Source organism: Pseudomyrmex gracilis, unplaced genomic scaffold, assembly GCF_002006095.1.
Source record: "Pseudomyrmex gracilis isolate BER0280 unplaced genomic scaffold, ASM200609v1 scaffold_105, whole genome shotgun sequence".
Lineage (NCBI taxonomy): Eukaryota > Metazoa > Arthropoda > Insecta > Hymenoptera > Formicidae > Pseudomyrmex > Pseudomyrmex gracilis.
This window is the reverse complement of record NW_018020689.1, coordinates 2,777-24,725: the sequence shown is the minus strand read 5'-3', so window position 1 is coordinate 24,725 and position 21,949 is coordinate 2,777. Positions and strand designations below refer to the sequence as shown.

At 35.6% G+C, this 21,949-nt stretch overlaps 3 protein-coding genes across 4 annotated transcripts; 2 read left to right on the top strand and 1 right to left on the bottom strand.

The window, feature by feature from the left end:
* The first annotated feature begins 73 nt into the window (after positions 1–73).
* LOC109856015 (peroxisomal hydratase-dehydrogenase-epimerase-like) lies at positions 74–7,654 on the top strand. The gene is made up of 15 exons (XM_020430809.1): positions 74–109; positions 314–861; positions 1,705–1,828; positions 2,175–2,298; positions 2,457–2,563; positions 2,829–3,002; positions 3,103–3,257; positions 3,492–3,599; positions 3,895–3,913; positions 5,883–6,005; positions 6,183–6,309; positions 6,392–6,498; positions 6,614–6,787; positions 6,996–7,153; positions 7,242–7,654. Exons 3-15 carry the CDS (start codon positions 1,736–1,738, stop codon positions 7,375–7,377), a joined length of 1,605 nt encoding a protein of 534 aa, XP_020286398.1. The 5' UTR covers positions 74–109; positions 314–861; positions 1,705–1,735; the 3' UTR covers positions 7,378–7,654.
* A 739-nt stretch (positions 7,655–8,393) lies between these two features.
* LOC109856013 (double-stranded RNA-binding protein Staufen homolog 2) lies at positions 8,394–13,962 on the top strand. 2 transcript variants are annotated; one of them, XM_020430807.1, is made up of 8 exons: positions 8,394–8,563; positions 9,421–9,499; positions 9,604–9,812; positions 9,899–10,525; positions 10,966–11,513; positions 11,589–12,117; positions 12,183–12,403; positions 12,543–13,962. In XM_020430807.1, exons 2-8 carry the CDS (start codon positions 9,447–9,449, stop codon positions 12,801–12,803), a joined length of 2,448 nt encoding a protein of 815 aa, XP_020286396.1. In that variant the 5' UTR covers positions 8,394–8,563; positions 9,421–9,446; the 3' UTR covers positions 12,804–13,962. The 2 variants fall into 2 exon arrangements, with proteins under 2 accessions (XP_020286396.1, XP_020286395.1); XM_020430806.1 differs by having other exon boundaries at positions 9,899–10,531.
* Positions 13,963–19,917: 5,955 nt separating this feature from the next.
* LOC109856014 (cilia- and flagella-associated protein 20) lies at positions 19,918–21,450 on the bottom strand. The gene is made up of 3 exons (XM_020430808.1): positions 21,196–21,450; positions 20,735–21,102; positions 19,918–20,661 (listed from the first exon to the last, which is right to left on the bottom strand). Exons 2-3 carry the CDS (start codon positions 21,008–21,010, stop codon positions 20,356–20,358), a joined length of 582 nt encoding a protein of 193 aa, XP_020286397.1. The 5' UTR covers positions 21,011–21,102; positions 21,196–21,450; the 3' UTR covers positions 19,918–20,355.
* Between the last annotated feature and the right edge of the window lie 499 nt (positions 21,451–21,949).

Below are 21,949 nucleotides of genomic sequence, written 5' to 3'. Positions count from 1 at the left end.
TCGCGCAATATTTGTCATTCACGAACGCAACATCTGAGCATGATGCTCTCATCGCTCTATCGCATAATAATTACTACAGTGACATTCAAGTTCTGATATTCTTTGTAAGGTCAGTGAGATAAAATGACGAATTAAACTTCGTCAATTTTTTTACAAAAAATGTTTACACATTTATATATATGTATATATCGCATTAAAAATTCGTTTTTATATTCTTCAGAAAAAGTGTCACTATCTGTATTTTGTGAAATTAATATAGAGAACTTTGCATTGTGCAAGAATAGATATAACATTTTTATTTTCTTTTGTACAGATCGCGCGAAAAATTCCAGGCTGTGCGTTATCGAAAGAGTGATTCTACGGGAAAAGAATTTCGAACGTGCGCGTTTCGAAGGCGCGGTCGTTTTTTTTTTTTTTTTTTGTAGCGTTGTTCTAAAAATAAAAGGGACCCATATCTCAGTGGCCGACCAGACTGCTACGTGGAGGAAAGGAAAGCCGCCAAATGGTCTGGCGTGGTGTCGTCGTCGAGAGTGCACGTATTTACGCACGTGCGTGAAGGGCACGCACCGGCTGTCGCGCATACCCGCAAAGCACGCAGACGCGCCAATCAATATCGAGCTATACCGGGTGTACACCCCGTCCGTCGCGATCGTCAGTCTCAGCCAGTCACTATCAGCAGCTACCCAACCACACCTTCCGAGGTCGACTCGCCGTCATCAGTTTCAACCCCCTTCGTTAGGTACGAAGAGAGTCACATCGCCTGGTCCGTATCCGTATCCAGAATACGCAAGCTAGCCGGATTGCCGTTACATCTCGTATCCTGTGTTGCGAAACGTCAGCACGGGCGAAAAGATCCAAAAGGTACAGAGAGACGGAGAGAGAGAGAGAGAAACGAATGAACCGGCGAACTTGATCTTGACGCTGAAATGAATGAAAGGAAACATCCGCGAATTCGCGTGAAAACGGAACGTGTAGAATAAATTGAGTTTTTCAGAGGTTTTTTTTTTGAGAATGATTAGATGTGTTCAAGTATTTTATAATTATAATGTTGAAACTACAGAATTTTTTATGATATACTATTAGAGAGTGAAATGTGAATGGGACGCGGGGATTGGAGATCATTGATATGTCGCTTTCTCGATGATATATAGAAAGGTTTGAATGTTGAAGTGACAGGTGAGAGAGGGCGGCGTATATGTATGCGAGAAAAGCGAAAGAGAGAGAAAGAGAAATTGTCCGTGTGCTGCCCTTGAAGCGTACAATGAAATTAATTTTATAATAGATTGAAAATAATTTTAAAAAATTAACAGAAGCGCCCAATACGATCAGAGAATTACAAATATAAAATTTTGTAAAAAAATGTATCTTTTTATCTTCGAGTGATATTACATTGCTAACTCATAATCAGCCGGCATGTGAGATAAAAAGTGAAAACTTAGTTTACTGTAAAAAGAATTTTATACTATCTGATTAATAATTCAGACTATTAATGAGATTTTTTTTAAGTCTGTTTCACGTTGCAAAGTTACGGAGAAATAAATTAGTTTATTAAAATGTATCAGAAAGTTCGATAATTTATAAATAATTTTTAGATGCAACAAAAAAACTTTTCGATGCGTTGCGCTAGTCATGATAAAATATGAATGACACTCGACTGATACTTTGATGTCGCATTAAATAGGTTTTTGAATTTTACATGTGAAGCTATAAAAGGAAGACCGAGATCTAAAAAAAGATGGAAATGAAAGGGCGAGTTGCCCTGGTGACAGGAGCTGCATCCGGCATCGGCAAAGCGTACGCCGTTGAACTCTTGAATCAGGGTGCCAAGGTATAAAAAAATTAATTTGTTTAAAATAAATTTTTGCACATCTGCGCGCGCGCGCGCGCGAGCGTTGTGTTTGTAATATAAACATATTGTCTGTTTTAGCGAAGAAAAGCTAAAATTGTTTTGCTTCGTGCGAGGAAAAACATTCTGAGATTCTTCTGAACTCGTTTTTTTTTTAAACATAAACTGGTTTATATTTAGATTATTTTCAGAGACGACGAAACAAACACTTATCGCTCTCAGTTTCAAAAAAGTCAAAACGCAATTTATTTGTACAAAAAACCTTGATCAAAAAACTCTGCGATTTATCAAAACTGTAAAAAACCTAATCAATTAATACTTTTCGCAGGTTGCTGTATGTGACATTAATACCGAAGAAGGCGAAAAACTGGTGGAGTCGTTAGCCGCGAAATACGGCAAAGATCGCGTGATCTATTCGCAATGTGACGTCACGGATTATCCACAATTCGAAGGTACGGCGGGATCGCTACTCGCTATTTCTGGAAAAACACAAATCTATCTCAGAGATTTAGTTTTACTTACACAAATGACTAGCGCATATACAATTTTATCATTTTGAATTCTCTAATGCGACTCTTACGTAGCATACGATATGCATTTCGATTTACAGAATCGTTTCAGACAACGATCGCAGAATTCGGTCATATTGATATCGTTATCAACAATGCTGGTATCATGAATGACCGATTTTGGGAGCTTGAAGTAGACATTAATCTTGTAAGCAAATTCATCCGTTAGATCTTTCTTTTCAGTGTGTGCTTGCATGTTTCGTCATCTAAATAGCGTGTTTGTAAAAATTAGTGCATTGAGATTAATCTGTGGCGGCACTTTTCGTATAATTTTGCACCTTTGTGTGTGATTGTGAGTTTTCAACGGAGTTTCTCCCATCGTGATGAAGTAACTTTTTTTAATATGTTTGTGTTAACATGACATGTATATATCATCACTTTGAAAAAATTGACGTCGCTGAATACACTTGCAGAACGGGGTAATACGCGGCACTTTGCTTGCTCAACGATTTATGGGCACGGACAGAGGTGGTCAGGGTGGTGTCGTTATCAATACCGGCAGCAACGTCAGCATCAATCCTTACGTCAGCGTGCCAATTTATTCCGCGACAAAAGCGGCCATCGTCAGCTTCACCAGAGCTTTTGGGGTAAGAAGTCACGTTCTCTTCTTCCTGCGCTGTTCTTCAATTTTGCTTATACTATCGATAACAAGTGTTAATCTCGTTCTTACACTCTTCAAATATACAGGATCAGTATCACGTGGATCTGACGGGTGTTAAGGTGATGGCACTCTGTCCAGGTGCCACGGACACGAAATTAGTGCGAGACGTTAATAGGAAGCTCCTCGTGCCTCGATACGAAGTTGCTTGGCAAAGAGATTCCGCTTCATCAGTTCCGCAAAGGTACAAATCCTGTATACATCTCTTGTATGTTTGAGTGTTTTATTATTTAATTATCGTTCTTTGCAAAATTAATATATTTTTGTTTTATTAGAATTTATATTACACATAAAATTTATATTTACGCAAAATTACACAAAATTTATGTAACAAGTGATGGAACGAATATGTAACAAGAATAAATACGTAGATGCGCTATTTAACAAAAAAAAATAAAAATAAAAATATTTGACGCAGGGCGGAACACGTGGCGAAGGCGTTGATACACGTTCTGAGCACCGGCAAGAGCGGAAGCGTGTGGCTGGTGGAGAAGGATCAACCGCCGCACGAGATCAGTTTCGCGAAGCATTAAAAGATCGACGTCATTCACGGCGACGATTCTTCCTCAGCTTCGCTGCAAATATCTATGCTGTACCGCACAATTAATTGTAATTTTTGTATCGAGATGTATCCTGTTCACCTGCCAGCGTCGCGCTACTTTCTTCCCCGAAAGGCGGACGCGAGCGAAACGTAAAAATTATCTTATATACACACATTTTCATACAAGAACTTTCTGAAAGACCAAAACTAAAAAAAAACGTTTTTTATTAACAACGAATGTACTGTTCGTATAGCTAATACCACTTTCGATTTTTCACAGAAAGCGAAGATACTTTTTGGTACGTTTTATACTGATGATAAATCCGCGAACAAAACGCGTGTCACGTTAGGTAAAAAAAAAAAAAAAAGAACCTCGGATTTTTAATAATTGCGAGAAAAAGAAAATCATATTTAAAACAAAAAGTAAGTAAATAAAAAACCTCTGCACGATTTGACCGCGAGATGCGCGTCAACGACACAGCGGGAACATTTATTACCAAAACAAAAAAAAACAATGTAAAACAATGTAAAAACAATGGCTTTCGCTTCCGTCCCGCACCCGCGCGTTGCGTATTTCGCGATTTTTGCACAGGCCTTAAACGACTCGCTCGTCAAGAGAGTTTTCAAAAACCTCGAGAGATCAGTGAATATATAAATCCTGCCGCACATTTCGCAATTATCGCGTACTTTACTCTTTTTTTTTTTTTAATTTTTTTAAATTTTATTTTAATTTTTTGTTCTGACAACCATGCAATGTAATCTCGACGATTTTTTTTATCCATTCCGTTCCAAATGACGTTGAATGTACATGTAATCGCATTTCATTACTCGAATAATAAGTACACTCCGTATTTATTGCTTGTGTGAAAAAAAAAAAAAAACGGAGAGAAAGGGAGAGAGAGAGAGAGCGTGTGTGTGCGAAAGAGATAGAGTGAAAGTTACTTACGTTACTTTTGCATTCTTGAGGCGTACAAAAAGAAAAGAGACAGAAAGATTTGCATGTCTCTCACATTTGATGCAAATAACGCTGGATGTACGAAAGACGTTTCTCATGGAACGTTACCTTTCGCTCTTCTCGTTAATGTAGATTTATTTGAAAAATATCAAATTAATCTGACAAAACTGCTTACACATAAATTAATTAAAGCAAATTAAAAAAGTCTGTAAGATATTTTTTCTTGTGCATCTTGAAAGATTCGATATATCTGGAAAGAAAAAAGCTGCGAATCTTGGAAAGAGATTTACGGAAAATTTTGTACAAGTTGTTTTTTATTCTACACCTTGCAAATTTCTATGATTGCGCGCGTCGAGGGTTGTTTGCATCACTTCTTACAACCGCGAATGCAAATATAAAACCGAACTCCGTCGGATGTGATTACACTGAAAACTGTATATCCAATCGCGTCTGTATAATTTTTCTACAGTCTTTTAAAGGAGATAAAACTATTTAGAGACGATATAGAGCGATAGAATTAGAATCTGCACACACGGTCCAATCACGACGTTCGATCTCATATTTTTTCGATGTTAGAGGTATTAGAGCTCTTAAAACAAACACACATCGCGTATAAGTTGCGCAATTGTATATCGTATTGCAAAAAAAAAAAATCTCGACAGATCGATCGGATATCTAACGAGTTTCGTTCGAAAGATATCGAGTACCCAATATTCTTTCTAGCTTTTAATCGATGATTAGTCGCAATTGTTGATTTTGTTTTTGTTAAGTGTTTATACACAACGGTATGTATGTTGCTAGCCTTTGCCAATAAAATGCATTGCCTTTTAATAAGAATAACCGGACCAGCAATTTCTCTCGCAAGTGTAAATTTTTTTTTTTAACGAGAATTATTTCACTTTTTTCTTTATTCTTTTTCTCTTTAAAAATTTTAGATCCTTGCAAATAAAACACTTTTCTAAATTTTATCTCAATCTTTTCGCGCTGAGATAATAATTTTATCTCAAATAAAACAAACTTCTGTTAATGCTGCACCCATCGATTTCCACGCATCTCCCTCGACATCTCGCGTTGAAATATTCTTTTTTTTTTTTTTTTTCTTATACCTATCGGCGCAAATCCGATCTTGTTTACCTCGAGAACGGGTTCGCATTATCCTATCTGTGACTCCTATCACTATCCGATATTCTATCACACACGATCGACTTCTCGAATTTCTGCGGCTTGGTCTCGAGAGCCTTGGACGATCATTTATTTGCGGATAGGTGCTTGACGAGATTAATCCGTCAGTGTGATTGCAAAAATCGCGTTAGCGGGTAATAAGCTCTTCGATCGTGTCTGCGATGGAGATTCAGGAGAAAACCGTGCTTATCACCGGGGCGGCTAATGGAATCGGTTATTGCACCGCTCGAGAATTGCTGCGAAGTGGAGCGAAGGTAAAAGTCAAATGTATAAAAAATTAACAAGGGTGCGTGTTTTTGTGTGCGTCTTTTTGTGTGCGTGTGCGTAAGTCTCTTTTACAAATACATATACACTCTCTGATATAAGAGAGAAATATTTAAGATAAATTGTAGCACTTGTATATCATTTAATGTAATAACTGCGTATTGCAGGCTGTCGCAATCGTAGATCTGCCAGATTCGAACGGTGAAAATGTTGTGGAGGAGTTGGAGAAGGAATTCGGCGCGAATCGCGCGATTTTTCTCGCCGGAAACGTGACGAAGACCGAAGAGCTTACAAGTATATCAACAAGTAACTCACTGTCGAGTGTGTTTCACTTGTGACAAAAAAAAAAAAAAAAAAAACAATTTTCATTTTGCAGCTTGTTTCGAGAAGGCGGTGGAATCACTTGGCACGCTGGACATTGTCATCAATAACGCCGGTATAATGAATGACGCGGATTGGGAACCGATGATTGACGTTAATTATGTAAGAAAACAGAGATTTTGCTGTGCTCAAAAAGAAAACTTATTGTTGGATTATATTTACAATTTGTTTGTCGCGCTTTTATATAAAACGTAGTTTGTAAAAATATATCACACAGAATGGAATTGTTCGCGGCACGTTACTGGGTCTGAATCACATGGGAAAGCACAAAGGTGGGAACGGTGGTACCGTCGTCAATATGTCCTCTATCGCGGGCTTGCAGAGCAATCCGATCGCGCCGATCTACGCCGGGACGCAGTTCGGTGTTGTCGGATTCACAACTTCGTTACAGGTAAGGCTCAATCCGGTAAATGTGTAACAAACTTAAGATTGTAATATTTTACAGTCAATTTAAAATTCATCTCCGTTAGATCTTTTTTTTTTTTTTTTTTACATTAAAGTGATTTGGAACTTGTCGATTTTTAACTATTTATCTTGCTCGAAGAAGTCAAACAATGCTATTTAGTAACACTGATCGCTTGCGTGTTCTCCAAGAGCAGAAGTTTTACGAGAAAACAGGCGTACGTGTGTTAGTGATATGTCCCGGTCTCACGAACACCGGTTTGGCCAACAAGTTCATGTCGAGCAAAATTTACGCGATGGATATCGTCGACGACGAGATCGCTGCCAGAGAGATGACGACAATGGAGATCCAACCGTGAGTCAGAATTTTTTATACTAACCTGTCTGAATAATTTGTTTTGTTTAAAAATTTACGCGATGTATCGTGTTGTTTCTTCTTGTAGACCTGAGCAAGTGGCGACTGCTATCGTGGAATTGATTGAGAAGGGTGAAAACGGCGCGGTCTTCGTCAGCGAAAACAATCAGCCTCCGTACGCCGTGAAATTACCACCTTACGCCGATCTGAAAGTTTCGGTATAAAAGTTAAAATTCACGGCAAGTTGTCTTTGGTACGAATCGCACAAACAAAATATTGTCTATATTATATTATATAAACTATTAGTTTTTCTCTTTGAAAAACAAATGATATTCTTTCTCTCATATATCGCCGCTTGTACTTTGTATTAAAACTGAAATAGTTGTTATTATTATTGATACAAGCAATATTCAACAGAGTATAATATAATATTTAATAGATGTGTTAGAAACGTAATAGCAAATAATAGTTTAGCAAAGCAGCTAATATATATATATATAACTAATATATATATATATATATATATAGCTAATATATATATATATATATATATATTATATCTACTGTTACGTTTCATGGGAACAAATAAATGAGAATAAATACATATAACAACAAGGATCGTGAACCTTTTTCTCGCATCTTTTTTCACAAACGCACGCTAAATGTAAAATTTTCGAAACACTAAATTTCATGGAGAACATGAAATTATTAAAATATCTGCATGTAGTATTAAGATAAAAAAAAAAAACTGATAACACAAGTAAAAAGAAAATTGCGCCTGAAAGATGCGCACTTACGTGTTACGCGCGCACGAAAGCGATGTTTCAAGGTGCGCTCGCTTTGGGCGCTTACGCGCTTTGTGAGCGTCAGTCTATCTTTATTCTATATTTAAACAACAATAAAGACAGACTGACGCTTAAAGCGCCCAAAGCCAACGCACCCTCAATTTTGTTTGTTGAAAATATTTCAAAACGTACAAATTACAATTTTGTGTAAAATGCGTAAAACTTGCGCGTTATTATTGGTCAAATTCCAATCCTCCATTCGCATCCTCAATTTCCAATGTTGTGTATAGATTGGGATTCGACTGATTGAACACTCCTAACTTTCTGCACCGATTGCTCGAGTTTCCATGCACCCTTCGATCACGATTCTCACAAATCGCGATCTCTCTGACGCCGCTGTCCAATACAGGCTTAAGGTGTGGCGGCGTGACGTCACGCACTGCCGCTACCGCACATCAAAATGGCCGCATTTTAGTCTACAGAGTACTTTTCTTTACTGTTTGCCAATAGCTGTGCTGTGGGCCTGGCGGTGTTCGTTCACCCTAGACGGATCTGTTTCGCCGGAAATTTCGCCGTGTCGATCGACGCGCATCAAATTTCCGTGAAATAGAACTAACGTGACCGGGTAAGGGTGAAAGAAGTGAAGAAAAAAAAATGCGTGTGACCGCGCGCGGCGCCGCGTGCGCGGCGTTCGATGAGGTCGTGCGGGTTCCGGAGCCGTCATCGTCACCGCCGGACCAAGCCCATTCGATCGGGAACGAATTTTATTTATAGACGGGAATCGGGCGGTCGCGCGTTTGCACGCGCGTCGTAAGCGTGCACGCAACTTCGTGCGTACGATATTGCGCGCGGCAGCGCAACGACGTGCCGCAAAATCCTGCGTTTTACCCTGTAAATAAGCCGCTTGTTATACCGGCTCGCCCTTCCTATGCGGGAAGGTTATCTCGAATTTTACATGTCACCCAAAAAATAATCATGCCCGCTAAGAACCTCCGTGAGCGCGAAACGTGAGATTTCCGTTCTTTTAGAAAGAGCCGACAATCGAAACTGTTGTATACAAAAAAATTGAATTTTTCTTATAATAAATTTTTTGATTATCGTAGTTTGCTATTAGGATTGATAAGATAGCTTGATGACTACACTGTTCTTTCCTATCTTTTACTTTTGTCAGTTGACAGATAAGTTGTAGAGAGATCGTAGATGTTTTATTTGTCTCTGTGGAATAATTAAATGTAGAAATCATGTTTCTGCTGACAAGCACAATTGGCAGAAAATCAAACTGTTTAGCCTGCTGATTGCTACATGAATGTTTATTAATAAAAGACACATATGTTACATTCTTGAGCGTAATAAAATCTTGTTTTCTTAACAGATTGTGTTTGAGTGTGTGAAAATTTACTTGTGCGCATATGTATGTGTATGCAATATATATGTGGTTTTTACAATTTTAAAATTAGATAGAACATAATTGTGTTTTTGCAGATTTTCCTGTATAGATTTCCATCAAGATGTTACATCATCAGCATCATGCAATGCAAAACCAGCTTCGAGATCATAACAGGTTAATGTTTCATAATCACTTATGTTATGGTGTTGCGAATAAAAATAATTTTGTTGAGTGAAAAGTTTTGTGTATAATTGTTATCAAAATTGATGGCTTTGCAGAATGGCAGGACCGATGCGGCCAATGCAGCAAGCTACAATGCCCCAGCTACGTCAGCCGCAGCATCTGCTGCCGCATCGGAATCCCCATCAACCAATACTATCCATGCCTCATCATCAACAGCATATGCATCACATGCAGCATCCTGGCCCGCCGCATGGAAATCCAAGACAGCAAATGTTGATGGGCATGAATGCACATAATACAAACAGTAAGACGTAAACAGTGCATGAAAAAAGTTGTGTTTCTTCATTGGTGATGTGAGAAGTAATTCCATTGAAAAATGTTTATTTTCAGATACCATGGTCAGTGTCAGCATGAAAGATCAAGTGAACACAGTTTCTGTGACTCTTCAAAATGTGCAGCAGCCTCAGTATCAGCATCAGCAGCAACATCAACAGCAACCGCAACAACAGCATCAACAATCAAATAATCAATCGAGTCAATCTCCACAACAACAATCATCACAGCAACAGCAGCAGCAAGTGCAACAATCACAATCTCAGCAACAACAGTCACAGCACGTGTCGCAGCAATCAAACGTGGAGCAGTCGAAGGCGGTAAATGACACTAATGGAGAATCCAGAGACGAAAATTCACCTAATCAGAATCACAACAATGCAACTAATCCAGCCTTGGCAAACATGAAAGAAAAAACACCTATGTGTTTATTGAACGAGTTGGCGAGATTTAATAGGATTCAACATCAATATAGACTAACAAACGAGCAAGGACCGGCGCATAAGAAAAGATTCACGGTCACACTTAAACTTGGCGAGGAGGAATATGTCGCAGAGGGTCCTAGCATAAAAAAGGCTCAGCATAGCGCAGCGACCGAGGCATTAACTAAGACTTGGTACCGTCAACCTCCGCCTAAACCTACTAAGGCTATGAGGATTGGTCATTTGGGCAAATCTCCAACAGGTTCTGGTAATTCTATACATATATATATATATATATATGAACTCTGTGCCTGTGTTTGGAAAATCATACAGAATTTCATATTTACGTATGTTGTTTTTGTTCCTTAATATTACCAATTTGGACATGTTTAGTAGTTGCGAAAATAATGTATGTCTTATGGTACTCTATTAATTTAATATCAATTGTAGATTATCTTCCATCAGTTTAACAGTTTCTATCTTTTATTTTTTAATAAAAATTTTAAAAAATGGAAAAAAATTACAACTTTTAAATTGATGTAAAACAATCTACAATGGATGTGCTAAGTTAATGGAATATTATAACATTTTCATATTTACTAAACGTGTCTATTGTGTGTAATGTATGTAACATTGCTTTTTTTTTTTGTTATAAAATAAGCTGAATTCTCCACTAAATTGTACGTAATTATACGATTGTAGGTCATTTACCGCCCACTGTCGAACTGAACGCTTTAGCAATGAAGCGAGGCGAACCAACTGTTTATACGTTTCGGCAAGCGCCACCAGCCGCATTACAGCATCAATTTATGCCACACGGTTTTGGTAACTTTCCGCGAATGTACAATCCGCGACTCACGTACAATCGTGGAGTCCACACAGACCTCCAGGGATTGTATCTTGTCACTCTAAAGGTTGGCGAACGCGAATTCACTGGTAGAGGTATGACCGGTCAAGCCGCACGTCACGATGCTGCCAGTAGAGCGTTAGAACAATTGCGTCAATTGCCGTTGCCAGAAGAGGTCGCAAACACCAGCAACGTTAGTGAGAATGGTACGCTGAGCGGCATTGATGATCCAAACGCTGAATTGAAAAGTCCTGTGTCTCTGGTTCATGAAACTGCTCTGAAACGCGGCTTGCCGGTCAGCTTCGAAGTCGTGTCCGAAAGCGGTAAGCCTCACATAAGAACCTTCATGACAAAATGCACCGTCGGTGAAAAGGTTACTGTGGGAGAAGGTTCATCAAAAAAGGTAGTTTTTCACGCAGAATGAACAATTATATAATATACATAATGATTGATTAATAAAATGTGTTTTTTTTCTCAGGTCTCAAAAAAACGCGCCGCCGAGTTAATGTTAGAAGAACTGAAGCGTCTTCCTCCATTGCCTCCTGCTATTCAGAATCGATCGATGCGAGTAAAACGTAAGCCACCAGCGACGAAGAAGAAGTCCCGTAATTTAATCAAGGTTTATCAAGAACCTCGTTCAGAAAACGAAGTCGCGGAGGAGGTCAACCCGGTCTCACGGTTGGTCCAAATTCAGCAGGCAAAACGAGAGAGAGAACCGGTCTATAATCTGATAGACGAGAAGGGCGCGCCGAGGCGCAGAGAATTCGTTATGGAAGTAACAATGGGACAGCACTCTGCACAAGGAATGGGACCTAATAAGAAACTGGCTAAGAGAGCCGCAGCCGAGGCTCTTCTGGCGCAATTGGGATACAGTAAGCCATCGCCGCAGCCCGTGAAACCGTCTATAAAGACGGGCGATAGCGAGAACTCGACAGAATCTAAGCCCAGGAAAGTGACCTTTCTGGAGGACGAACAAGTAAACGACACTCAACCTCATTCGGTAGGAGGTAAGATAGAACATCGTTTATTGTGGTTTTGATAATATTTAATACGTTATCACATCTTTTGTCAGGTTCTATAGGCCGCCAGTTAGTACCTGGTCTTTTACTCGTGGACGGAGGTCAAGAATCTAAAATAGGAAATGGACCGAGTGTACAAATAGTTGCTGAAGAGTTGCGTGGCCAGCAACAACAAAACTCGGCTGGTGTTTCGCCCAAGGATCAATTGCACTATTTATCCCAGTTATTTAATTTCTCCGTAGAATTCAACGATTTTCCTAAAGCTTTTTCAAAAGTAAATCCATTGATTTGTATTAAATTAAATTATATCTATATTAAATTATATATAATCAGTATTCAATCAAAATAATTTAATATATAAAACATGAAAACGAAACAATACAATGACGCGTTTTACTCGATTAACGTTACAGGGAGTCTCTATAAGCAAGGAATATTTATCATTGGTAACGCTGAGCACCGATCCACCGCAAGTTTGCCACGGTAACGGAGCGACAATAGCAGCAAGTCGTAATCAGGCGGCATTAAGAGCGCTTCGTACCCTCAGTAAACTAGGACTCGATAACGCCTCCAACGCAACGCAAGTGAAGAAGGACAAAGGTGCGTCTGGTGATGGAATACACATAAGTATTCAGGTTAAAAATAATATTATGGATGGAGCTATCGATAAATAACCGAATAGCACTTAAGGCTCATATATGATGTTGAGTTATATTTATGGTTCTTTAAGACACTGCGGAAAAGAGATAATAATTGGATTTTTATTGTAAAGTTCATTGACACTTGATAAAATTTTCTTTACATATATTTGCCAGTTTTATTTAAAATATGTGAAATGATTTGATTGTATCGAGTCTGGAATTTAACTATCACTTTGCATCTTGAAAAATTGTTACTTTTTTTTATACTTTATAATTTGTGTCTACATACATACTACTTTCTGGGTGTAGCGATCCCAACTATATATTTGTAATTGCCAAAACTGTTACAGAGAAACTTGCTGAAGATTTTAAACGAACTATTGCTTGATCTTGATATTTTCATAAAAATATCTTTATATACGCTTGTTCATTCTGTTAGGTTGCTCATAGAAGAGAGTTGGAAACAGAAATCAATTTTAATCAAGTTGTATGTACAATTAATGTTGAATCAAATTTTTATATCGATTTATATGATCACTCAAGTTCCACAACAGCAGATGTATGTGAAGCTCTCCGATCTTTCGCAGTGTCTTAATTATATTGAAATGTTGGTCAAGCATCGATGATGTGTGTAATAATTATACGAGAATTCTTTTAATGAATGGAAATATCTAATCGATCATAGTAGACGAAAACACGAAAAAACGCAACTTTCGTGACTACAAACATGCTATCATGCTGTGGATTGTAACAGTTGTTTATTTTATCATTAAATACATCCGCGTACATTCATTTCTTGCAAAATTATCAATAATAATACTTGTGATTAAATCGTGTGGAATATCATTGGTGCTTGATCGTGATTGTGATTCTAGCAGTGATAGGTATAAATTGCTAAATTTATTGTAACGTATGTATTCATTGACGGAATCACAATCTTAAACATACGTACACGGTAATATAAAATGATCATTCTCCAAAAAATGGTTTATGATCATTGAATACACAATAGAGGAACATATTAAGGAAAAAAAAAAACACAAAAAATTATACGATCTGAAGATGAAATGCGACCATGTTTTACTTTTCGAGAATTTCCTTTCTCATTATCGTGAATAAAACGCTATGTCTTATTACCTAATATCAATGCAGTGCTTTTTTCATTTTTTTTTTTTTTTTTTTTTTTTTTTTGTATTTGCATATTTTTGACTTTCATAAATTGTCGATTTATTTTGTGTGTGATGTATATTGTTTTGTTATATATTACATTGAACAAACCGAGTTAAATATTGACATTCTATGAAGTCGCATACGAGAATTATACATAAAAATATCACGTCTTTTTCCAGAGCAGACTCTGGCCACACGCGCTAGAGACACGTGCCGATTAAACAATTGTGTAAAAGATTAAATAGTTAACGTTTAAATTGATTAAAAAAAACAAAAAAACAAACCATAGGTAATGCGATATTGTCTCTACGCCCCAATTTGCTTTTTTCGGGGGCCAGAAGCATTCTGGGGTTTACATATTCATGTATCCTTAAAAACATTGAGAAGTGAAAGAAATAGAAATTTCCATACACCTATCGTCCAGAAGTAGATGATGATACGTTGTATCGGAAATTTCCTAATGAAACTAAGCAACAAAAAAAAAAAAAAGAGAAGAGAAGGTAATAATACAAAATTCGCTCCGTTGCATCGAGATCGTTACACAAAATTGTTTTGATCTTGCTAAGAAACAGTCTCCTCCTGTGCGAGAAACAACGGCGAATTTTGTCTTGGTTGAGAAGCGAAGAAAAGATAGAAGTTTCCGTACATCTATTGTTCATACAAGTAAGACGGTAACAATACGCTGTATCGGAAATTTCGCTTGAAATTTAAAAAAAGAGAAAAGGTAATAATTCAAAATTTGTCCCGTTGCGTCAAGACTATTACAAGTTGTCATAATTTTGCTAAGAAATAATCCTGAAACAACGGTGAGAATTTTGTGCTGTTGCCGAAAAGAAATAAGAACATTCGAGTGGAAGAAATTCAATAAAAAAAAAAAACAAAACAAATAAATAAATATTGAGAAACGGTACAAACTTCAAATATTCGCGAAATTTTTACTTTTCGAACTTTAAGTTCCCCCCGTACACACATCACACGCGCAACAATGTGTAAACGTTGTCTTTTGTCGACAATGTAATGACATACACATACACACACACACACACAGGGCTTTGTACCGGCGTTCTCAACCAAGTAGTTTGCTATGTCTTCTGCTCATTGTTCGTATTACATACGATTTATTGAACAACAAATACAAAAAAGGTTAGTGGAAAACTGTATTATTGTTCATTAAATACGTGCACACCTTATACTCATAATGCCCGATACCCGGTACATAAGTTTGTAACGAGTGTCCGCGACGATTGATCTATTGAATATTTACGAGTTCGATTAATTGTATATTAGCGAGTTTGATTGATTCGAACGCTGGTTAAAAAAACATCCGCTGAAAATTATTTATTTTTATTGACTCTTCAAAACTCTAGTTGAGTTTTTGTGCCTGATACTGATCGCTTTTATAGGTGAGCCTTTCTTGTTCATGTGACATTCAGTATTATGAGACACAGTAGTAGATTCCATTTATACATATAATTTTTCAAAAGAGAACAGGGAGAAAAAAATACAAAGAGAATGAATGACGGAGCGAACTGAAAGAACAGTGTCGTGTGCGCTATGCAAGAAGAGCGATTTTATGCCTGTGTAAACTGCAATACCGTATAGCGTTAATATTAATGATAGATAAACGATTAACTGATCGATTTATCGAAAAACGAGATCCCTCAAAGAGAGCCCGTATTAAAAAGTTGATATCCAGCGTGTATTGCTGGATTTGATCTGCAAAGTGTGAAATTTCGGAAAACAGTGGCACTGGCATTGGCTAAAGAAAAAGAATGACTGATGAATATCAGTTTTGTTTTGCGTGATTTACGATTTGCATTCTACTTTGTATTTCATTTTAATGCAGTCACGCATATATAAACGTTACGACATACTTTTGGTTATTTTTAAATAGAACATTTTTTAATTAGATCATGCTATCACTATTCGTGCGTTCTTCATTTTAATTATTATTTTTGCAAAATAATTGTTAAATGATAACTATATTATTTATATAAAATACGCAAAATCCTCTCAATTTTGCACTTGGTTGATTCGATATATATGGAAATGTAAAGATCCATGCACTCGATATAGTTCTGTTAGATTTACATCTAAGTAAAACGATTTGTTCATAGATATGTTTGTATACTATGTGTGCGCTGTATGAAATAGTTATACATAATGCGAGTTTTCAGCGGTCTTTTCAATGAACATAAGTGCTTTTTGAATAAGTCCGTTTTTGAAGAATATCGGAGTGAGACAAAGTTTTACTTGCATTTTGAACATAAATTATACGATAGGAATCTACTGCTTTCCTCTATCCACATCAGTTTGTATGTAACGTTGATAAACAACTGTAGAAAGGTTTCACATGTATATGGCCTTTTTACTGTGCGTTTCAAATATACGCATGACAAGGTGGCACACGAGATTTTGTGTATATAAAGTTTATTTACCTTTCCTTTTCACGCGTATAAAAAAAAGTTTTTAAATAATGTTTGAAAGTATAAGATGTTCTATTAAATATCACTCGCACTTTTTGAAAAAGAAAATTATTAAATATATACGTATACATATATTTATCAATAAATGATCTACATCCTAAAATCGGATAATTCTAATTCTTGCAATTAGAGAATTGCAAGTCTATTGTTATAGTTTCATTGAGAGCTACGCAAGTTTTTAAAAATATTTTTTTTTTAATCTGTTAATGTTTTTAGAAAGTTTTTCAATCAACTGTGTGATATAAGTAAAAATAAAGTACTCTATCGATCTCTAATTTCAAAAACAATGAAAAAAGTTATCGAGACGGTGATAATATGTATTTAAATATTATTGGCGTATAAAGATTTATTTAATAGCGACGTTTTTTAAAACATGCTGATTAGATATCAAATATATAGAAAATTAAAAAATTCTCTATCTAATAGCCAATTGTTTTCTATTGTAATAAATTTTTTCTATTACATATAATAAAGGAGTAATTATTGAATAAATCAACCCAATCAGCGCTGACCTTTAGCCGAATGCACGTCAGTGAGCCGCGCGGAGCGCTCACGCACACCAAGCGCGTGGTTCACTGACCTGCGTTTGGCTAAAGGTCAGCGCTGATTGGCTTGATTTATTCAATAATTACGCCTTTATTATATTTAATAAAAAAAAATGGTTCAGGACTTTTCGACTCAGTTTTACTCTTTCTATCTGCCTACGAGAGATTTTACACTAATTGTCGGACACCCTGTATATATATACAGAGTATTGACTTACTTAAAGTAATCACATTTCCGCTTTTAATTGATATTGCTTATATGAAATCAATAAATACAAGGAAAGTGATAGCGATTGTGATAAACATCAAAAAGTCGTCGTTCTACATTAATCACAAAACGCAAACGCAATGGGAGATGCAAATGCATGCATATAAATGTGTTCGTATGTAAACTTATCGAACTATTACATAGTGTAAAAAATTAATTAAACGGTAGAAAGTAATAAGAAAATTTTAATGCAAATAATATTTTTATTATAACTAAAATATTACAACTAAATTGAATGAATATCTTTTTGTAAAACATACATAATAATCATCAACTCGTCACTTAACATTTTATACATACGAATGATAGATTACCATATATTTTCACATAACACTAAATGATATTGCATGATATAAATTTTTCTCTTACATTTCATAGAGTTTTATACCTAGATACTGTAACTTTATTTAACGCATGATTTATATTCATATTAATATGTGTACATTCATATTAATGTGTGCTATATTTAAATATATATTTACCTATAGCACACATATGTTGCAGGCATACAATATATATAATAATATAAATATTGTATCTTAATAAAGAAACGAATTTACTTGATGATTAACAACCAGCAAACTATTGAATGTTAAAATCCGAAAACTGCATTTCCGATTTTAATCATAATCAGTAGTCTTTATCAGTAGTCTTGTTATCATAAAATAAACTCACTTCATAAATATAAGAATTGAACACAACTAATTCATAGAGTTTTTCGACTACAACATTTTGTTTTACAATACAAAAGGCACATTAACACAAAAAGAAAACTTATTTAGTTACGCTTTTGTAATCAAGGAAATAGTGGGCTGCTATAACGTAAGTAATTGTTTTGCATTGTAAATAGAAAATAACGACGGTATTCAACTTTTTCTTTAATAGCATCTAAAACAAATAGTCCCTAAAACAGATTACAAAATATATTTATTATAAAAATTATATATTTGTGTATAAGTTTGATAAGAGCCATAGAATGTATTTTTAATAGAAAATAAGACTAATAGTTTATACAGAACTTATTATGTTTTTCTTTCTGCTTAGTCGTTTAGTAGCTTATATATACATGTAAACAAGCAAACAAAGTAACGTACAATTACATACAGATATTAAAATAATATTTATAACATTCGATAAAATCGCTTACCCAGTGATTTAAAAACTTTTGCTGTAGTAAGAAACTTTCCTCGCTAATCTGAAAATATTTTGTGCTATTATCATTAAGTGTAATGTATTTGTATTGTGTGAAGACACATAATATTATACATTAAAATACATTAATTTATTACACTAAAACAATTATGGATAGATCTATAGACAACTATATCTATAGATCTATGCACACACGTACCCATATAAACAAAAAATTTCGGTTTTACATATATCGCTATAAAAAGTGAGCAATAAATTCATACAACATACCTTTGACAAGCCTTCGTCTGAAATACGTTGTTAATAATAACATTTATTATTGCTAGCATGTTCACGTCTCTATCAAAATAAACAACAGATTTAGTGGTAAAATTCAAGTGATAAAATTACTGATATACATTATACAATATAACATGAGACAACAATGTCTGTTTCGATAATAAATCGATTATATAAAAATATGCAGATTATGTAAATCAATTATTCGTATACTGCATGAAAAGTCCAATACATAGAAAACTATTATTTCACCTTCCTATTCCATGTTCTAGTTCGTATATTATAATATTCAGCGCTAAATTATTTTTTGAATGCAAGGCAAAAATATTGAAAAGTAACGCAACAGTAACACTTTTCGTTTTAGGTATAATACGTTTGGTGGCTCTTTCTTTTTTAAATAAACTATCGTCAGGTATTGATAAAGAGTTCCTATTAATGGAACGAAGAAAATTATACATATTTTCGTATTTTCTAGAGCAAGGTAAGAGCTGGAAGAATTCTTGTACAACGACATCAAAAGAACTTTTTACTGAAATCGTATAACGATAGTATGTACTATTTATTATAATTCTACAGATACAAAGCTCAAATTTTTATATATTACTGTCGGATATTTGCGTTAAAAAAGTTATATTTTATATTTTACAACAATTGAAAATCTACAACAAATATAATAGTACAAAAAAAGAAAAACTTACCATGTCTTTTATATCCAATGCATTAAGATGAATATCTTGCAAATACTGTTGCGAACTTCTAGTACGATAAGATCAAAAACGTATCGCCTACGCGATCTTACTTCTTCGAGAAATTCTCGATAACTAAGAAACAATCGTTTCTGTGGAATAAAAAACTACGTGCCACGAAGTAAACATCTGTGTTTAGGAAAACGACCTTATTTTTGTTCTCTTCTGTATACATATAATGATAGAAATAGTAGTTTTATATATCTTTTTCACACACACACACACACACACACACACACACACACACACACACACACACACACACACACACACACACACACACACACACGGTTGAATATGAGAATATAATTTTACATACAGTTTTATTTAATAATTAAATTGTTTTCGTCGGAATCTACATTTGAAATAATTTAACTGAATTTGAAAGTAGTTTGCAATAATTTTTAATGTGCTATTGTTTTACTGATAAGAAATTCAAGGAATATGTTTGCCAACAAAATGTGTGATGTATTAAAAATAAAAGAAAAAATCATTTCTGGATAAATGAAAAATAATATTTTCTTCTACTCATAAAGATGGTGAGACAGTTTGTGTTACAAAAGTAATAAATAATGTATAAAACTATTTCATTTTCTCAAAGGAATAAATCAAATATTGAAGAGATACTTATGGGATAAGGATAAAGGGATTTTTATTGATTCCCTTTAAGGCTACAATTTTTTTTTTTTAATATTCCTCTTCCACATCTCTCGCACTCAATTTTAAGCTGATTCGAGAAACCAGATTCAGTTTGCTTTTTCAATCGATAAACTCGACTTAAAAGAGAGTGTGGATTCGGAAAAATCCGACGGATTCAAACTCGGGGACCTCCTGCTCACAGGCATCGCATTCAGGGTGCGAGACCACTGGGCCGGTCATGAAGAAATGCTTATGTAATCAGACAATATTTTTACTTAAAAGACACTTCATCCCTAATTCTTAACACTTCGCTTTATTTTGAATTGGCAAAAATAATTTGAATTCTGACGGCAATTCATCTTCTGAATACAATCGATCAGAAAAGTACACTCGTCGTATCCTACAATTAGCATGAATTTGAACTCTTAATGTCTCCACGTAATTTGTTCCATAAGCTCGGCGTGTGAAATCAGCCAAATTAAATTGTATTTGATTCCATCCGTCATCTAATCTCATTGGCATAGTACAAATAAATGGTTTTACTCTTGTTGTAGATTGGTAATTGCTAGCACGAAATCTACGACGTACATTTTTATCATCAATTATCTGCAATATGAAAGAAACATTCCTTTAGAATTCCTTATTGTTTACAAAAAAGATGATACAATACAAAATTTACCTGAACTTCAAATGTGAAGTACTTCTTTAAATTCTTGATTATCATAACCAAGAAGGGTAACTTGATACCTAAAGTTTTTCTTGGATCCGCTGGACATGTAATGTATGTTGTGCTAACATTGCTGCCCAATATTTCCAAAACAAGACTCTGAATGTCATTATCGGTTATTCTCTTGATATGTCCGTTCCTCACCTTCTTATCCCAGATTTGCAGAGGTTTGCTGCCAATACTGTACAGAATGGACAGAAACCCACTTTGAAAAGTATTTTTGAACATTTTTAAGTCTGTGTTCGTTTTATTGTTATATGGTAAATTTTTCCAATATCCCCGAGCTAAAAGCTCTAGTCTTTTAATGTTTTGTCTCAAGCCTGTAAAATATATATTTATACATTAAGTACGACAACATTTATAACAAATTTTCCGCTCAGACACAAAATCGTGCAAAAATTTAAGATCCCAACCTTCTTCCACCTCATTTCAAAAAAAACTAAATTGAGAATACTGAATTTAAGAGAGTCATGCTTCTTCTTGAAGTAAATTTTCCGCTCTTTGTTTATCAGTTTTCATTCTATCTTAACATATTAAAAACTACTGAGATATTGATGTATTTACACAGAGAGACAGATTTTTTAACCTATAATTCGATGTTTGGTCGATACGTTAGTATTGTTCGTTTTTGTTTTTTTTATTGAGAGAATAAAGGCACACGCCACAAGTGCTCGCTTATGTGGCTTAAGGTTAGAGTTAGAATACAGTTTATAAAATATACATCTAGTAACAAATTAAAGTTCCTATCGAGGAGAAGCATGTATAGGGTGCGTCTCCTTAGTTACGCCAGAGAGAAGCCTGAGGGCGACGTCCCATTGAGCGGAAATCTATAGCGGAACGGAATGTGCGGAACCAGCTCGACCAATCGTAACCACAGAAAAAGCGAAGGAAAGAAAACGGAATGGCTATGATTGGTCGAGCTGGTTCCGCACATTCCGTTCCGCTATAGATTTCCGCTCAATGGGACATCGCCCTGAGAGCGGCCAGGTCCATAAGAAAATGTGTAATCACTTTTCCGCCCCGTAAACTAGCGCATGTCCACAGGTGGTACACATTGGAACTACGCAGCCAGTCCACGAGCGACATGTCGGTATGTCCACAGCGTGCGGTTCTATTCTGTGCTATGTGCACGAGTTTAAATGGTCACTTTCTTTAAGTGTGTGAGTA

What these genes read in the sequence shown, in the direction of transcription:
- LOC109856015 (XM_020430809.1), top strand. Translation starts at nt 1,736, where the DNA reads ATGGAAATGAAAGGGCGAGTTGCCCTGGTGACAGGAGCTGCATCCGGC. An exon ending in TTGAAGTAGACATTAATCTT is followed by an intron (nt 2,564 to 2,828) that starts GTAAGCAAATTC and finishes ATACACTTGCAG; the next exon opens with AACGGGGTAATACGCGGCAC. An exon ending in TGCTGCGAAGTGGAGCGAAG is followed by an intron (nt 6,006 to 6,182) that starts GTAAAAGTCAAA and finishes TGCGTATTGCAG; the next exon opens with GCTGTCGCAATCGTAGATCT.
- LOC109856013 (XM_020430806.1), top strand. Translation starts at nt 9,447, where the DNA reads ATGTTACATCATCAGCATCATGCAATGCAAAACCAGCTTCGAGATCAT. An exon ending in GAGAAGGTTCATCAAAAAAG is followed by an intron (nt 11,514 to 11,588) that starts GTAGTTTTTCAC and finishes TTTTTTTCTCAG; the next exon opens with GTCTCAAAAAAACGCGCCGC. An exon ending in TCAACCTCATTCGGTAGGAG is followed by an intron (nt 12,118 to 12,182) that starts GTAAGATAGAAC and finishes ATCTTTTGTCAG; the next exon opens with GTTCTATAGGCCGCCAGTTA.
- LOC109856014 (XM_020430808.1), bottom strand. Translation starts at nt 21,010, where the DNA reads ATGTTCAAAAATACTTTTCAAAGTGGGTTTCTGTCCATTCTGTACAGT. An exon ending in ACTTCACATTTGAAGTTCAG is followed by an intron (nt 20,662 to 20,734) that starts GTAAATTTTGTA and finishes TTCATATTGCAG; the next exon opens with ATAATTGATGATAAAAATGT.